We start from the raw sequence: 16,636 nt of genomic DNA, 5'->3' as shown, positions 1-16,636 counted from the left end.
AATGAAATGTTAAAATATCAACGGTTTTGTCTCTGGCGTCCGATTTAACCTCGAATATTAAAATGTACTTTTTGTATCTTGTCTTCTTAATATTTGTGGATTGTTCAAAGCTGTCCCACCAGCGACCCATTCAAATTTTAATAGGCAAAAATCACAATATCGTTATATCCACCTTAACTAAATTCAACAGTGCCGACAGGATAACTGACCTATAAGGTGTTGATTTTACATAATTAGCGGAAAAGAGGAAAAGGTAAAACAATCCATATTGATTGGAATGGTTTATTGAATATTTATTTTATGATGAAAATGTTTGGCGTTATATATAATGACATATTATTGTACAATATTATGTTATCTACATACACATGTAGGTATGTTTATATATTTTTTGTTATGATAATAACTAATGGACTATAATTCTGAGTTAACTTTTTATGTAATGTAAACAAATCCACTTACCTTCATTTTTATTATTTTCAAAAGCTGACGTATAACGTGTATATTTTATATTATGTTCTCGTTATCAATAAAAGCCTTTATTATCAATCAATAAGACAAATTTGACGGCGCACATAATATTTGAGTCCTGTGTCTGTTTGGACACAGACAACATATCCACAACCCCAGACAACTTTTTTTTCCGAAAGTTGATAAGGCATGTGTTTTATCTTCTCTCTCTCTCTCTCCGATTAACTATTGTTATAGAAAGACTTATGCTTTATCAACGTTCGCGGATAGTCTTTCGGAAAGACAAGCAATGTAGCTATTTAGCTGCGGAAGTCATCAGATAAACTTTTATTGATTTGGCTTTATAAAATTAAAATGCTCATCATAAGCTTGAATAAGTGGACTCAACATATTTCATAAGATCCTAAGAAGTCCTATACTTAAAAAATCGGATAATCGGATGCATATTGCCAATCACGTGACTAGCCTAGATGCTTTTTTTCCGTTGCTTTGGCTCAAAGTGGCTTCTTAATTATAACACCGGGTGTCGAAAATGACCAACTAATTTTGGCAACATATCCTTATTGGTTAATATGTGCTCAAATATCCATTGTCTGGGTAAAACATGATTTGGCCATTATTTTATTATCACACCCTAATTGGCCTAGAAAGAAGATATTTGTGAACACAAATAAATATACAGCTTATATCCCATTTTGGGATCCCTTTTCCTGTCAAATAAGATTTAATATGTACATATCTAGAGAAAAACCAACCAACAAATTGCACAAAGGCATTTTTATAGGCATTTTTTGCATAATTTACTCAATTTGGAAATCTTTAAATTCTGTTTATGCATTCATTATTTTACATTTTAAATTATATTTGTTACTGCACTGAGCTTTTGTAAATGGTGAAAATGTGTTATGTTGATATGATATTGTTTATGCATTCATATACACCATATTTGTTACTGTCATTTTAAAGAAATTGAAATTATTTTAGAGGGACCATGCGTTAACTATATCATAATAATTAAAAACCTATACATTTTAATTCTATTTATGAAAATGCCCCAATGTTTAGAGGCCGTTATGGTGCACTCTTTGCCATATTTTAAATATTTCTTTTTGATTAGTACTTTTATTTTCATGGGAATAATAAAATGTTTTACAAATTCGTTTGTTTCATTGTATCAATTTATGCCTAAAATACTTATTGATCAATGCATAATGACAAGCATTGTCATCAATCTCCTATAAAAAATACAAAAACAAAATACACTACACAATGGTTCTGTAGGAATTCAAAAGCAAATATCAAATAACAGCTAAATTTATTAAATTAATAGGTACATTATTATTAAACAATATCTGACACAAACTTTAGTATTCACTTTCCCACTTCTCCCGTTCTTCCCTCTCTTTCTTGACCTGGTCTACGATAGGAGACAAGTAGAGTTTGTCTTCCTCATACTTGGTCCACTCATCTTTGGGCAGAATACTCTTCTGTATGGAGAGTTGCATGGCACGGACCAGTCTGTAGTTGCGCTCGTCTACAATTGAGTCAGGGAGGCGACGGAGGGCTTCTTTCACATCTTCAGTTTCATGGAGTAAGTCATCACGGAGAAGACCTACAAATCAAAATATTATCACTTTCAATATATACATACTGTTCCAATTGAAGTGGTATTAGAGGCATGTTAAATAAGACTTAAGCACAGCTTGAAAAACAATCAACTAGTTTCTTCATACTGATCAATGTGGACATCTTTGCTATTAAGTGGCAACCTCAGAGAACAAATAACTAACAAACACTTGAAAGATATTAGTCTCTGCCTACCCCTCTGGGATATGAATGTTTATATAATATATATAATATATATATATATATGAAACTGACAAACTTGTATGAAGACAGACCTTATTTCTTTTAAAACACTAATCAAAAGACTATTCTAATGCATCTAACAATTGAGTGTATGTTTTTGAAGTTTATACCTATATATATTTTATTTATGTATGTTTATCATTAACAAATTGGAAATGAATAGATTTTTGAAACACATCCTCAATGCTTTTAATGTGTGCTGTCCCTTTGATTATAAATTAATAAATATATATACTTAGAGTTAGCCTAGAAGTACATTCAAAACTTGTGATAAAAGATACTTACTCAACAATACTATATTTTATAATAGAAACTTATAAAGATAAAAATCCAACACCCAAGTCAATCAGAAAAAGTTCGTTTCTCATCATGCCTTGGCCGGGATTCGAACCCGGGACCTCCGGCGTCCCAGACGAACGCACTACCGCTGCGCCAGAGGCCGGATGATGAATTTACCTTTTTATTTTGGGGTTGACTGGAAGAAATCCCGATTGGGATAAGTTCACCATTGTGGTATACGAAAGAGTGCGCAATTTTGTATACGGAAGAAGGCAGTCTCTTTTACCAAAAATACATACATAAGCAATGTGATATTTGTATCCATTGTATAGCAATGCCTGCATTTATAACGCATTTCTATCTGAATAAGTATTGCTAAACGTACCGTATTTGTTAAATCCAGAAAGGTTATAAGCCCACCTCTTAAGACTGCCTGAAAGGAAGAAAACATGGGTTATGTAACTTATTTCGTATTAACAGCAAACAAATCAATGTTCAAATATATACTATACTTACTAAAAGCAACCCCAGTAGTTCTAAGTGCCATTGTATTAATCAATAAATCTCTTTATTTCTGTTGTGTGGTTGCACAACGAAATGGTAAATTTTTCGTAAGATACGAATTTTTCTTAACTAAAAATTAAATGTCAGTGTCAGATTTTGTAGTAATGTGTCAACATAGGAATGTGAAAAAATAATCGATTATGGAAATAATAAATTAAAAATCGATTTTAGCACGTGATTTTTTTTATTAATAATCGATTTTTTATAATCATGCACTCCGACATTACGTTTGGTCTTCTGGCTTGGAGCCCGGAACGCGAACTGCCAAAGAACACTATCATAGCTCCATAATATTACATTAAACACCATCTGTGCATTCTGTCTGTGCTTTTAAAACAGTTTAGATGATTCATTTAATCAAACATTCCGACATTCGGTTGATATGTAATTCATTATTCGTTGTTGAAACTTTATTTTTCAAACTTGATTGTTTTAAAACTTTAATTTGTATTGATTATGTAAGAACTGCCTACCTAAGTAAGAGATGCCGTGTGGTTCCCGGCACGAAAAGAAAAAAAGAATAGGACCACTCCATCTCTTTCCCATGGATGTCGTAAAAGGCGACTAAGGGGTAGGCTTATAAACTTGGGATTCTCTTTTAGGCGATGGGCTAGCAACCTGTCACTATTTGAATCTCAATTCCATCTTAAAGCCAAACCGCTGAACGTGGCCTATTAGTCTTTACAAGACTGTTGGCTCTGTCTACCCCGCAAGGGATATAGACGTGATTATATGTATGTATGTATGTATGTATATAAGAACTTACTGTTTCTGTTGTTTATTTTAAATGAATAAATTTGTTGATATAATTTATATGGCATTTATTATGACATTAATTGATAAATTAGGAACAAAAACTATCAATATATTAAAATCGATTATTTTCTTAAGAAAAATCAATTATTTATTAATCGATTTTCATACTTAAGAAATAAACCGATTGAATAAAAATCGATTTTTTATCAGCAATGTCACATCCCTATGTCAACATAGTGATTACATACTTTTTGTCAACATCTGTCAACGCGATGTAATACATCGAGCATAACATAAGTCGATTGGGTTGGGTTACGGCAGCATCACTGTAGGGATGGCAATTCTTTCCGGAAAAAAATCGATTTTCAAAAAATCGATTTATAAAAAAATATAGGTCCATTTTATAAAAAACAAGATAGATAACATAATAACCTGACCTGACTGATAGTAAAGTTTTTTAGTTCAGGGAATGCGATAAATAATAATCTTTAATTATCATATCAAAGTCAGATCAGGTATGAAAGAAGACATTTATTTTCCAAATGTAAATATTACATGAAAAACTTAAAGCCCCAAAAGCTTCATATCTAAACTTAGGTATCCAACCAACACCAACGTTGGTATTTGTCCGCCTTCTTGCCTTAAAGTAGAGAAACTAGGGATCATTGGAATTATTTTTTTCAAAGAAAGAGAAAGATTTCATTTCCTAAACATTTTTTTATCTTCAATATAGCTACTTAAGACTGTGGTTGACATCGTTTACTTAAAATTCCTTGGTTTACGTTTACGTCGGCTTTTAGACATTGACGTTGACATTGACACTAATCCAATACACCATGATTTTGATTTCATGAGTGAGGGTACGTACGGACGAGAAAGTAACAAATAACTAGGGAATGGATGAATGAAAATGAATATTTTGGTAAAGTTGCCTGAGGAGACTTGGGACCGATTAATCAGGTGCATATATCAAAAGGCTTCGACTTATATGGTAGGTTAATAAATATTTTAATTTAAATAGCAAATATAGTTTATCATTGTGTGTCTATGTTGTAACAATCATCTTTGGGTGACGATGTGATCGCTGGCAATAACCAGTATCCTAATCATCACCTACATTGGTATATATCTATCAAATTTTAAGCGTAGAACGTGCATAATAATCGCATATTAAGTAACAGATGCGTTAGAACGGCTGTCCTATTTAATACCTTTATCTATAGTTATCAATAAGTAGGTACTAGCTTACATAGTTCTGATATGCGTGTCTCCTTCGTGTTTGTTATCAGGCTGTTTGCCTGGCTCGTGGTGACATCAAATGACCTCGCTCGACCGCCTAGTTGCCGCTTATCATTATCAGTATGAATAAAATGAGAGACATTCCGTGTTGAAATCATTAGATACTGTCGCGGTTCCACGCACGAACTACGCGTCTATACGGTTTCCGAAATTATTAAAGTTTATCATTGTTCTGTGTTAATCCAAAAATTGTTATAATAGTTGTTTCCAGTATAATATTTGTGTTATTAAACCATAATTGTGATTTTTCTCTTTATCCTGCATCCAAGAGGAGGAATGCAAAGTGACTGTCGAGACTGTCTGGGAATTCGTTTTCGAATTAACAGCCTGCACCAGACCTGGAAGTGGTTGCATCAAACAATCGCCCTCCACGAATACCTCATCTCCCTCTCGGCGGCTGACACAGATGCCCATTGTTCTAAGTTCTTGTTGAAGCACTAGATTCTTCTAATTTGGACTGTCTAATTAATAAAATAAGTTAAACTTAAGAACTTTAAAAATTAGTGAATATTTACGCTTAAAAGATTAACTTTAAAACATTCATACAGAAAAGTATCCGTTTAAGTATATATATTTAGAACAAACAGTAAGATGGCTCAAACAGTGATGAAAGGATTCACAGTCAGTGGTGTAGTGATGGCACTGACCAGAAGGGCTAGTGTCCGTAGTCTGGCCACTGCTACCAGTAAGAAAGTGGGGGGTAAGAAGAAGGAAAATGAATTGCCGCCCGAGGGGGAGGTTACCAAGTCTGTGTTCATGTCTCAATCTACTGACATCTACACCAATTTGGCTCTTGAGGACTGGATGTACCGCAATATGGACTTTAGTCGCCACCATGTGATGATGGTTTGGAGAAATGAGCCTTGTGTCGTCATTGGAAGACATCAAAACCCTTGGCTAGAAGCAAATGTCCCATTGCTCTCCGAGAGGGAAATAGCTCTTGCCCGCCGAAACAGTGGCGGGGGCACTGTGTACCATGACCGCGGCAACCTCAACATCACTTTCTTCACACCACGCGAGAGGTATGACAGGAAGTACAACTTGGAACTGGTCAAAAGAGCATTATACAGAGAATTTGGAATCAAGTCCATCATCAATGAGCGACAGGACATTGTTGTTCGTGACAAATATAAAGTATCCTTTTTACAATGATATTTAATAAACATTTTCTTCAGGTTTTAGTAAAAAATATACATATCTTGTGACCATATTAATCTGAATGAGATTATAAGCACCTTAATAAAACCTTTGTGTGACATTAGAACTGCATATTCAGTTGTAGACAATATTTATTTTTGTTTACAATGCACTGAATTTTTTATTATCAACTTGTAATAATTGTTTATAGTAGAATTTGGAAATGTTTAAAATCATGAATACACAAAAAAACTTTCTTTGTTCTTTCCATTTTTTAAGACAACCATTATTTAGAAAACAAATTTTCCTTAATAATGTATGAATAGATATCCGGAACAGCAGCAAAGCTTGGACGTCTCACGGGGTACCACCATTGCACACTTCTAGTCAATGCCAACAAGGCAGATCTCAGTAAAGCCCTCGCTAAGCGTGAGGTAAGTTCAAAGTCCAAAATGGCGGACATATTGTTCTCTTTCTTCTACTGATATATATTTTTTATTCTAAACCTTTTCCAATCGGACCCTTAATGGGGCATTTTTAATATTCAATTAAGGCAGAGGTCGAACTACTTTATAAATACGATGAATCATTGTTGCCAACGACAAACAAAGCATTAATGAAATGCTGTTTGTTGCACTTCATCATATATGCGTATTTAATTAACCGACTAATTAAATACAACAGTAAAGTTGTTCTAAGTACATCAAAGTTTCACTAACAAATTTTCCATAGTCAGATACTTACGCTTACTTTTAGCTGGTATGGTCGTAGATTTTCAGTCTGTTGGTATTTTTGATGTCCCACTGCAAAGTATAATGTGTCATTAACAGATTCACCTCTCTGAGTCGCGCTATAATATACATATAAGTAAATCTTGTGCTGTAGTAGTGGCATTAGTAGTCTGTTGTAGAATCACTTTTATATTATTGCAATCAGATTTTGTTTAAGCTTTGGTACTACTCTTGGTGTGTTAACTAGTTTGGTTTTACTAATACACTCCTCCACGCCAAGAAGTTAAGGGCATTTGTAATTATTTAGCATGGCATACAGACGAACGCGACCGCGTCCACCCCGTCGCCGGTGCTGAACCTGGCGGAGTTGACCAGCCGGGTGACGGTGGAGGCGCTGCAGACGGCGCTGGGCTACGAGTACCTGCGCACTCCTGCGGTCAGCCTCCACGACGGCGGGCAGGAGCAGATCGCTAAGCAACGAGGATTCCAGTTCGTGAATCCTACGGATGAATGGTTCCCGGGTGAGTTTGGGATTCGGAGAATCTGTTATTTTTTATAAAAAGTCTTACCTATTATAATCTTGTATAGTTATCGTAATCGTGTAACAAACAAAATTTCTCGTCACATTAAATTTCCTCATTTAATAATTCTGTCCTATTAAAAGTCTAGTCTAAACTTTTAACTTCTTTTTCTTCTTACTAATAATAAATGCGAAAGTATGCAAGCTTATTTGTTATTCTGTGACGCAACAGCTACTTAACTGATTGAAGTATGAACCAAAAAAATTTCATTGATAGAACATAAAACCATTTTACAGAAGCTAGTTTGACTTCCGATGAGATTCAAATTCTAAAACTTGAAATGTGACTTTCGAGCGATTCAATATCCTTTGAAATATATCCTTATTGCTTCATAAATAGTATAAACAGTGGTTTTATCACTTATCCGTATTTGCGAGATAGAAGCGAACTTTGGCAAACATATTATGATAACAATAACATTGATAACTAACATGATGTATTTTTGTTTATAGGTCTCGCGGAACTGAAGAATGAACTTCAGACCTGGGACTGGTGTTTCGGCAGGACCCCAGACTTCACAGTCAGTCGCACTTTCCCTGTGCCATTCGAGCTATTAGCTCCGTCTAAAGTGTACTCTGCCTCACAAGAACTGATAATCAATATGACTGTAGTCAAAGGACTGATTGATGACGTCACATTAAGTATCCCGCCGGGTCTAGTCGAGTCGGGATTCCACGGGGAAGCTTCAGTCATCACGCACCTGAAAGGAAAGAGGTTCACTTCCGAAGCGCTGACCGCTCTGCAAGAGGCTATGCTGACGCGGCATTTGGGCAGTGAAGAAAAGAAGTTGGACGATAAGGAACAGTTTGTAGCCAAATGTTTCGACCAAGTGGTAAATACCGTGTAAGTTGTATTGCACGATTTGTATATAAATAATAATTGAGTTTAACGGCGCTGTGGTTATAAATACTTATCGGTTGTAAATTTTAAATGATATTATAGATATTTTATATATTTGATACCAGTTTAGTACAGGTTAGATTTCAAATACATATATTTTTGTAAAAATATTAGATGTATAAAATAATTAGGTACCTATATTGATTGTCTAAAGTTGTGTTATGTTATACATAGTTACTTCCTGTGCTTCTATTAATTTCTTATTGTGTTGCTTTCTTGTTTGTTATTACTTTCCCGTCTGCTTATTACACTGTGTTCTTTTAGTTTAGTGTTGTATTTATTAATAGTAAGAAATCGGCACGATAGTTTGTTTATTAGGTTTACATGCAACTTTAAAAAAAGAAATTGTTGCTTTTTGTATCTAGATACCACATCTTACTAGACTCTACAAATAACTTCGCGGTTCGTATTTGAATGATTACAGTACATAAAACTGTAACGTGACAGCCATATTTAGAGTACCTTGTTAAAATATGCGAAATATTAGTAAAATTTCCGAAGTCCTTAACGCAGCTATTGTGCCGAATACTTTAAATATTCACACGAGGCGCACCTCCGTGCTGGCGCTACAAGAATGCATCATATCATTTGTTTTAATTAATTAAATTATAATTTTTTAACTCAATTAATTTACCCATGTAATTTTATTTACAAAGCATTTTAAGAATAACTATGTAATGATTTATCGTAGCACATTAACATATTAATCGGACGACCATTTCGTAACCACGCATTAAAGAGTACAGAAGAGATGCACTTAAATTAAAATAATATCTTTATAAATATATCTTTATTTGAAGCAAAAATAAACTTTATAATAATAAAGGTAAATACAACCTAACTGGCATGTTTTGATGCTTTTAATACTAAAGATTGGCAATTCTGTACTCGCGTTATTTTGTATCACATTTTCATTTGCGAGATCTACCCTGAACGGGGACTTTTTTGTATGAAATGGAATTATTATTTTTAGTTAGTTTAATCAATTAATAGATTTATGTGTTTAATTTTTTCGCTACTGGTTATAACAACACCAGTCGTAGATTTATAATAAATTGCATAATTAAAATTATGTGATTACGTACAGTTACTCTAATTAATCCGTATGTAAGCACTTTATCTTTGTTTATTTTAAACAAGTTATGTTGTGATGTTTAAAAAATAAATGTACATGACACAATAATGTTTTTAATTTGTAACTGACATCTTGTTATTATCAAGTACTTTTATTTTCTACATAAAACGAAAATCAAGGTGATGGCTGACAGTCACAACTTCATTGATTAAAAGTTTAACATTAATTTTCTATTCAATATAATGAATGAGAAATATGGAAGCGAAGGTGTTATTTTGTGGGCCGTACGCATACAAATCAATGGCAGATAGGATACATGCGTACGCGCACTTGTCCTCGCCAAACAAAACAGGCTCTTCCTCTCGCTTTTGAAGAGCCTCGGTGGTGGTCGCGAGTGCAGCCGCCGCGCCAGTCTGCGGCCGAACATTGCGGCGCGCGCGCATTCGACGTCATTGAATTTTCACACGCGTTGCTATGACAACCGCGTAAACAAATCGAAACCGTATTCAAAACACTGGACTTTGTTGTGTTGTGATCAAGTTTTTTTTGTATGTTATTGATAAATTTGAATTAAAAAGTAAGTATGTCGAAATGGTCTACTTAAAATTATCAACTATTTGCATAAAAACATTGCTTATCTAAATTAACCCTTTTTAAATAAAATGAGACCGATAACGGTTTTATTTGGGTATAGCGGCAGAATTCTAATGTTATGTAGTGCTAATAACTGTATGTAAAGTAAAATATATTTTTTTTTAAATCTCTGATATAAATATTAAATTTATTCGGGAACGCAGAGTCTAGGGAATTGTATGTACTGAAAACCCCCCACTATAAAATGACACAAACAATAACATTGGATGATCTTAGTTAAACTGAGTGCATCTATCCGGAAGACATTTATTTGTGGGAGGTGACTTCCCTAGTTTGTTATTGATGAGTTGGCATAAATTAATCTCAACATTAGACTTACCTACTTAAAAGTAATCTATAGACGATCAGATAAGAAGCGTATAACTTTTAAGTTGAGATACTTTATTTGGATTAATCGTTGAATTTTTCGCGTTGAATCTCGAAATGTTTAAGGTACTCGTAGAAGAGAAATAATTACAGACTTACTGATAATATTTATATTCGCTTTTATGAAATGTATAAACGTAAATGTAAAAAAATTTGGTATAGTACTAAATGTGATATTGAGATTTAATTTAGGGAGCTGGTAGTTTTATTTATTTAGTGTAAAATTTCGGGACGTGACTATTAGGTTCTCCATTGCTATTTAGCAGGAAAAAGAACCTTCGCTAAGTATATTTTAATTTTTTAATACATACATTCATACATAAAATTACGCCTCTTTTCCGGAGGGGTAGGCAGAGTGTACAACCTTCCACATGTGCTCCTAGACTGGAAATTTACGTTTCTCCTTTAGTTCTCCTCCTCAAAAAAAAAAAAAAGGTTTTCACGCTAAACTTTATAACTCACCTTTCCCGCTATCCCTGAAAGTCTTGAGTAACATTTTTCAGAACGCAGCATTAATTGTTGCATTTAGTAACGACTTCCTAATGTTTGTTCCGCTTAGAAATCGTGCATCCTTCCGAGTCGCCCAACCGATGCAGCGGTGTATTAATCATAATTTATTATTTAATTGGTGGCTTGTAAGGATGGGCCTGTTATATGTCGATATGATATCGAAGAAAAAACATGGTGTGACTAGTTGCTGTTATTCTCGGCTTACTTAGTTTGTACCTATTCTTCTTTTGGGCCTTGGGCTAGCAACTGCCTCTGAAACTCAATTTCATCATAACGCCAACAATATAAACGGACTGTCGTATGATAGTGACTACTTATTGGCTTCCATTGCCCCGTAAAGATTAAGATGATACCTACCTACATGTGGGTATCATGAAATCGGTGAAGTGAGAGTCAAAATTACCTAAAGATCGTGTTTTTATCAGTTCTTTAAAGTATACTATGACTTTAATTCGTAATATACATGTTATAAATAGAGCTAAATAAAAATATAAAAGAGGTTGACTAACAATGTTCAATTTTAACATTTTCTACGCGGATCTCTAAAATCACTAGTCTGGTAAACTTTGTACTATTGAACCATATAAACAAATCTTTGCACTGACCCCACATAACAGTACTTTGTACTCTGACATTTGATTCATGACTTAGATAAGTTAAATAAATTAGTCGCAGGATCTTAGAAATCGGAATAGCAAGCCATTAGGTATATTAGGTATATATTTGTATGCTCACGATCACGATCCATCAAAACGTGTGGTATATTACAAGCAAAAGTTTGTAAAAATGGTGCTGCTGAATATATTTTGGGATGATGGAAATGATGGTGAGTGTAGACTCATGTAACCTAGGAATAATACTTCTGAATCGGAATCGGAAACTATGCATTGCGTTGTTACATCTAGTAGCCTTTAGATATTTTTTCATACTTATTCCCTTAAACATGCACAATCATGTTCGTAATTTACAGTTTCGATACCCCACAAAAAAAGTTTACTAAATTTCAAACAAGCGAACCTTATTACCAATTTGAAACCACTGATCAAAAGGATATCAACAACTAACTTATAATAACCTACGTAGAAAAGTACCTATGTTACATTCAGAGCACCTAAAGAGGAATCGTGGCAAGAGGATTCGACGAGGGGACAATACAAATAAGATGTAGAGGCATGATTTGATAACACCGTCACCACATTAATATTTTTCCAAGTCATAAACTTACGCTCGTCGTCAGCGACAGTTTCATACAGCTGTAATTACAGCGTCAACCACGAGACCACGATTTCGTGACTGCAACACAGACACCACGACTAACATCTCAGGAAACATTTAATTTAATCTTAATGCTAAGCAACATTTAACTGTGACGGTATATTTCTATTTAAAGTGCGCTCAGTGTTTTATATAATTCTAATGGCATATGGACCCGATGAATCTTTAAGTCCTTTTTCTGTGTTAATTTTGAAAGAAAAGTTAATTCAAACTTTTAAATAAATCGCTTTCATTTAATAAACATAGTTCAAGTGAGCAAATGATAGAGTTTATTTTTGGAGTCTTTAAGGCTTAGCGTGTAGGTATGTTCTACGTGAGCTGAGCCGTGACCACTGAATGAAAATTCGACATCATACAAACCATTATACAAACCCTCAATGTTAGTTAGGTAAGAAAAGACTATTATCTATAAATATATTTATTACTAATTTATTTTAGCAATTTAAAGAGATAATTTTAATCAAGGAGAAGGAAGAAAGATGTTTCGTAGTAATGGCGACAATTACGATTAGACCATTCCAAACAAACAGCGACTAGACCGATGTCCCTCCTTGCGTAAGCGATGAGACTATTGTGCAATTTAAGTGCGCATGCGCAGTCTAGCTCGCTAGTGGTCTATCCGGCTTGACCTCTCGGCCCCATCTTTACCTTCAATGGAGTTTCAATGGTTGTTTCGAAATTCGAATTAGATTAATGGGGTGAAAATAACAGTGCAACACTTCGCTGATGAAAAGACAGACATTCAAAAAAATACAGTCACAGTATTTTAGATATGCACCTTTCTAATGGTTACAAGTAAGTATTTATCCCGCACTAAACTTTTTGGACCGACCGACTGAATGAATTTTTCGGTTATTTTGACTATTCGTCGGTTATTTTTGAGTCAACTTTTGTTAGTAAGTGAGACCGTTTCGACAATACAAAGTTTCCATAACATTTTACAACTTGTAAAATATCACATGTTGTCTTTATGGGACCCCGGTCTTTGAAGCTCACAGCTGAAAACGCAATCGTGAATATTTTGCGATGAGAGAGGGAGAGAGAGAATATTTCTCAACAGCTTGTATAGTTTGAAATGTACCTACTTAGGTACATAAGACGTTCTTAAGAAGGACATGTTGCAACATTACAACTAATAAAACTATCTTCTTTAATGTCATCCGAGAAGTGTTTCCTTACTGCATGAGTAAGAAGATTAAGCAATAGATTTGTAAGCCGGTACTCGAGACTTCGTCCGCGTGATTACTAGGCCATTATTACTTACAAACCCGTTTAACGTAATGACGAATTCAATCGATTTCCAATTTGAATAAATTAAATATTTTTATTTTTTGAACACACCCGTGTAATAAATACATTAGATACTAATTTATTTTTCGTTTAATGTAATCGACTTCGTATTGTGACATATTTTCTAAGTTTTTGTTTTACAAACTTAAGGAGGAATTAATTTAAAATTAAATCGAAGTACCAATATAATAATACAAAGATTAATTAATTAACGGCAAAAACCGCAACCTGCTTAATACTTTACGATGCGCTGTTACATCATTATTGCCAATTAACCTTGAATATAAAACTTTATAAAGTACTTAATTAAAAATGAAACAGTATATAAACATTTTTAATGTCTAGTTAAAAATGAGGTAGGGTTAAAAACATTTTTTATGATCACAAAATTTTGAAGTCTCTGCGCAGATACTAAATAGATTCTTCATTAATGTACTACTACTTACAAGGTCTGTCTGTTGCCACCCGTAAAAATTGATGGAATCTGATTCATTCCGACGAAAAATATGACATCATTTAAAAGTAAAAAAGAATCGTTTTATGGTTGGGTTAGAATGTGTATATTACTGTTATTATTATAGGGAATAGGTAATCCTGTGAACACATTGTTTCTAATGTTATAAATTATATGTATGTACCTAGGTAGGTACCTACCTTTTTATATTCTCTTCCATGCTTTACCAGCATTATATTTTATAACATACATATAATCATATCCAGAAAAGACTGAGGGCCACGTTCAGATGTTCAGAAGGCATGAAAAATTCGATGGTATAAAATAAAGCTGTATATAGGTACTTTAGCAGCCGCTGTGGTAAGGCCCCATATTTATAACTCGCATTAATTTTTATGATCGCTGCTGCTCTGCATATTCTTGTCAGGCAGGGGATTGAGAAATATCCAACTGTCAGATGATCTTAAAAGCTTGCTTCGTTCTCGTGGCTTTGTTGACTGACTTTGATTTATAATCAAAAGGTTTGTTTAAATGCGCTGTCTCTGAGCAAAACTTGCTTACATAGGTATTACTTACTGTCAATGCTTTCCATCTTCGGCGACTATCACAGAAATTAAAATCATTCAGGTTTCTGTGGCTCTCTTTTATATTTAAAAAATTGAAATATTAGCGAATAGCTTCGGCGGTTTTATTCAAACAATGCGTTTGCCTTTTTACATACCTTCAAACTATTATACTACTGATTTGCCTAATTTAAAATTCCCACAGAAATTATTTGGAAATGTTAGGCGATAAGATCTGGAGCTGCGAGGTCTCATACCAAATATAGAGTGAGAGATGTTTACGAAGGACTAAGATTGCCTAGAGGCAGTAAATTCTGTTCGGATGAATGCTTTGTTCACCGCAAGGTGCTAAATTTCAACAATAGAGTAGTTTAAATTTAAATGCATACCTAGTAAAGTTGTCTGTTGTTCTTAAAATATTAAAAACTAACTCGAAATTGGCAGGGGAGAAAATTTGATCGATTATCAAATCCAATAATAAAATAAAGAACCACCCTTCTACGATATGCTCCTAGAACCTAATATTCTTCTTTTGGCTAGTCTTATATAAATATCTCTTACACTAAATATGTGTTCTAAGGTACAATTAGTTTGGTGTTAGTATTTATCATAATTGCAATAATTATCGTTCCACTTCAATTATCTCGGTGATTTAACACAAATAGCGATATGTTACATGTTGCATAACTGATTGAATAATCTGCAAATCACATGTAACTTAATGCGCAATTTATTTAAACAACGCTTACTGGAATATGTCAGCCTCGACTATTATTTTTATATCGTTTTTTAGCGTTGAGTTCATATATACTTAAATACTATTCATTTTCTTTTTATATAGAAATTCACATCCAGTTATACGTATTAAATAATCATTACTTATTGCTTTTATAAGTTTTCTATCACATGAATTAATTAATCATTGTAGAATAAATATTATTTTATTCGAAGTGAACATTGAACTTTTAACCTGCATATCAACCTTTTGAGCACCAATCTTGCAGCATATGGCTGCACAGCCTCGAAAACAAATGATTAATTAATTTGGTACCTACTAGCGACCTGTAGCGTACCTGGCTTCGAACGGGTATCATTTATAGATATTATACCTATACCTTCATCAGAAAATTTCCAAAATTTCAATCAGGAAAAACATTCGTCCGCAACTTTCCGAGGACGAAAGGTGGACATTATAATATGATGAAGTGACGAACATCCATTTCTAATACAGACACAAATATATCATGACTTTATCCCTAACGGGGTAAACAGAGCCAATAGTCAAGACTTGAATGCCACGTGTAATGCCAATGTATTTAGGACAGTTATTAGCCCTAGATTAAGTTTATAAAGTTTATTTCCATAGATTGATTTTAACCATCTGCCTTAATCACATAGTACTAATAACTTATTATAGTAAATCCGCAATTATAAATGAAAAAGAATATTTATACTTACCTACATTGTTCTTATGTTTCAGAAAAAATTAAAAGAGATTCAAAATGGAAAAGGAGAAAATAGTATTCAAGGTAAGTTTTTTACTATTTCTCATTGGATTACCTATTATACACAAGTAACAATTTACATAAGTAGATTGTAAATACTTAACTTTTTAAAGACAATAAATTAATCAATATTTAGAGACCAATACATAAAAACATAAATTTTTATACATCCAAAAGTAACGAATTATTGTAAATATAAGTATTTATTTTTCTCAAAATATAGTCTGTATTTCCATTCGTGATTTAATCTTGGTCAATTTTATAATTTCACAAAAATTACTCGTACTATAAATCATTTGATGAGTTCGTTGATTATTTCTGTAAAAAGAAGATTTCCTAACCATAAACCGCAAAAAT

The 16,636-nt window shown here is 33.5% G+C and overlaps 4 protein-coding genes across 6 annotated transcripts in view; 3 read left to right on the top strand and 1 right to left on the bottom strand.

Annotated features, from left to right (window-relative positions):
* Positions 1-1,769: 1,769 nt before the first annotated feature.
* Positions 1,770-16,595, bottom strand: LOC106140155 (cytochrome b-c1 complex subunit 7). The gene is made up of 4 exons (XM_013341706.2): positions 16,592-16,595; positions 3,136-3,183; positions 3,005-3,052; positions 1,770-2,083 (listed from the first exon to the last, which is right to left on the bottom strand). The coding sequence occupies exons 2-4, from the start codon at positions 3,164-3,166 to the stop codon at positions 1,836-1,838; spliced, it is 327 nt and encodes a 108-aa protein (XP_013197160.1). The 5' UTR covers positions 3,167-3,183; positions 16,592-16,595; the 3' UTR covers positions 1,770-1,835.
* Positions 5,017-5,679, top strand: LOC106140164 (uncharacterized). The gene has a single exon (XM_060949002.1). It carries the CDS (start codon positions 5,515-5,517, stop codon positions 5,677-5,679), a length of 165 nt encoding a protein of 54 aa, XP_060804985.1. The 5' UTR covers positions 5,017-5,514.
* LOC106140163 (lipoyltransferase 1, mitochondrial) lies at positions 5,817-9,770 on the top strand. Of its 2 annotated transcripts, none has more exons than XM_013341716.2 (4): positions 5,817-6,372; positions 6,702-6,809; positions 7,414-7,627; positions 8,140-9,770. In XM_013341716.2, the coding sequence occupies exons 1-4, from the start codon at positions 5,830-5,832 to the stop codon at positions 8,532-8,534; spliced, it is 1,260 nt and encodes a 419-aa protein (XP_013197170.2). In that variant the 5' UTR covers positions 5,817-5,829; the 3' UTR covers positions 8,535-9,770. The 2 variants fall into 2 exon arrangements, with proteins under 2 accessions (XP_013197170.2, XP_013197171.2); XM_013341717.2 differs by having other exon boundaries at positions 7,426-7,627; positions 8,140-9,769.
* Positions 9,936-16,636, top strand: part of LOC106140071 (uncharacterized) — a 68,500-nt gene continuing 61,799 nt past the window's right edge. For both annotated transcript variants that reach the window (XM_060948345.1, XM_013341596.2), the window contains exons 1-2: positions 9,936-10,239; positions 16,255-16,303. In XM_060948345.1, the coding sequence (XP_060804328.1) occupies positions 16,277-16,303 (27 nt within the window). In that variant the 5' untranslated portion in view covers positions 9,936-10,239; positions 16,255-16,276. The remainder of the gene's footprint in view (positions 10,240-16,254; positions 16,304-16,636) is intronic.

This window comes from Amyelois transitella, chromosome 3, assembly GCF_032362555.1.
Source record: "Amyelois transitella isolate CPQ chromosome 3, ilAmyTran1.1, whole genome shotgun sequence".
Lineage (NCBI taxonomy): Eukaryota > Metazoa > Arthropoda > Insecta > Lepidoptera > Pyralidae > Amyelois > Amyelois transitella.
The sequence above is the reverse complement of the archived record's forward strand: the minus strand, read 5'-3'. Positions and strand labels throughout refer to the sequence as shown.

Coding starts and splice junctions, on each gene's coding strand:
- LOC106140155 (XM_013341706.2), bottom strand. CDS start 3,166: ATGGCACTTAGAACTACTGGGGTTGCTTTTA. Junction 3,053..3,135: donor AACTACTGGGGTTGCTTTTA/GTAAGTATAGTA, acceptor TCTTCCTTTCAG/GCAGTCTTAAGAGGTGGGCT. Junction 2,084..3,004: donor TTCTGGATTTAACAAATACG/GTACGTTTAGCA, acceptor TTTGATTTGTAG/GTCTTCTCCGTGATGACTTA.
- LOC106140164 (XM_060949002.1), top strand. CDS start 5,515: ATGCAAAGTGACTGTCGAGACTGTCTGGGAATTCGTTTTCGAATTAAC.
- LOC106140163 (XM_013341716.2), top strand. CDS start 5,830: ATGGCTCAAACAGTGATGAAAGGATTCACAGTCAGTGGTGTAGTGATG. Junction 6,810..7,413: donor AAGCCCTCGCTAAGCGTGAG/GTAAGTTCAAAG, acceptor GTAATTATTTAG/CATGGCATACAGACGAACGC. Junction 7,628..8,139: donor TACGGATGAATGGTTCCCGG/GTGAGTTTGGGA, acceptor TTTTGTTTATAG/GTCTCGCGGAACTGAAGAAT.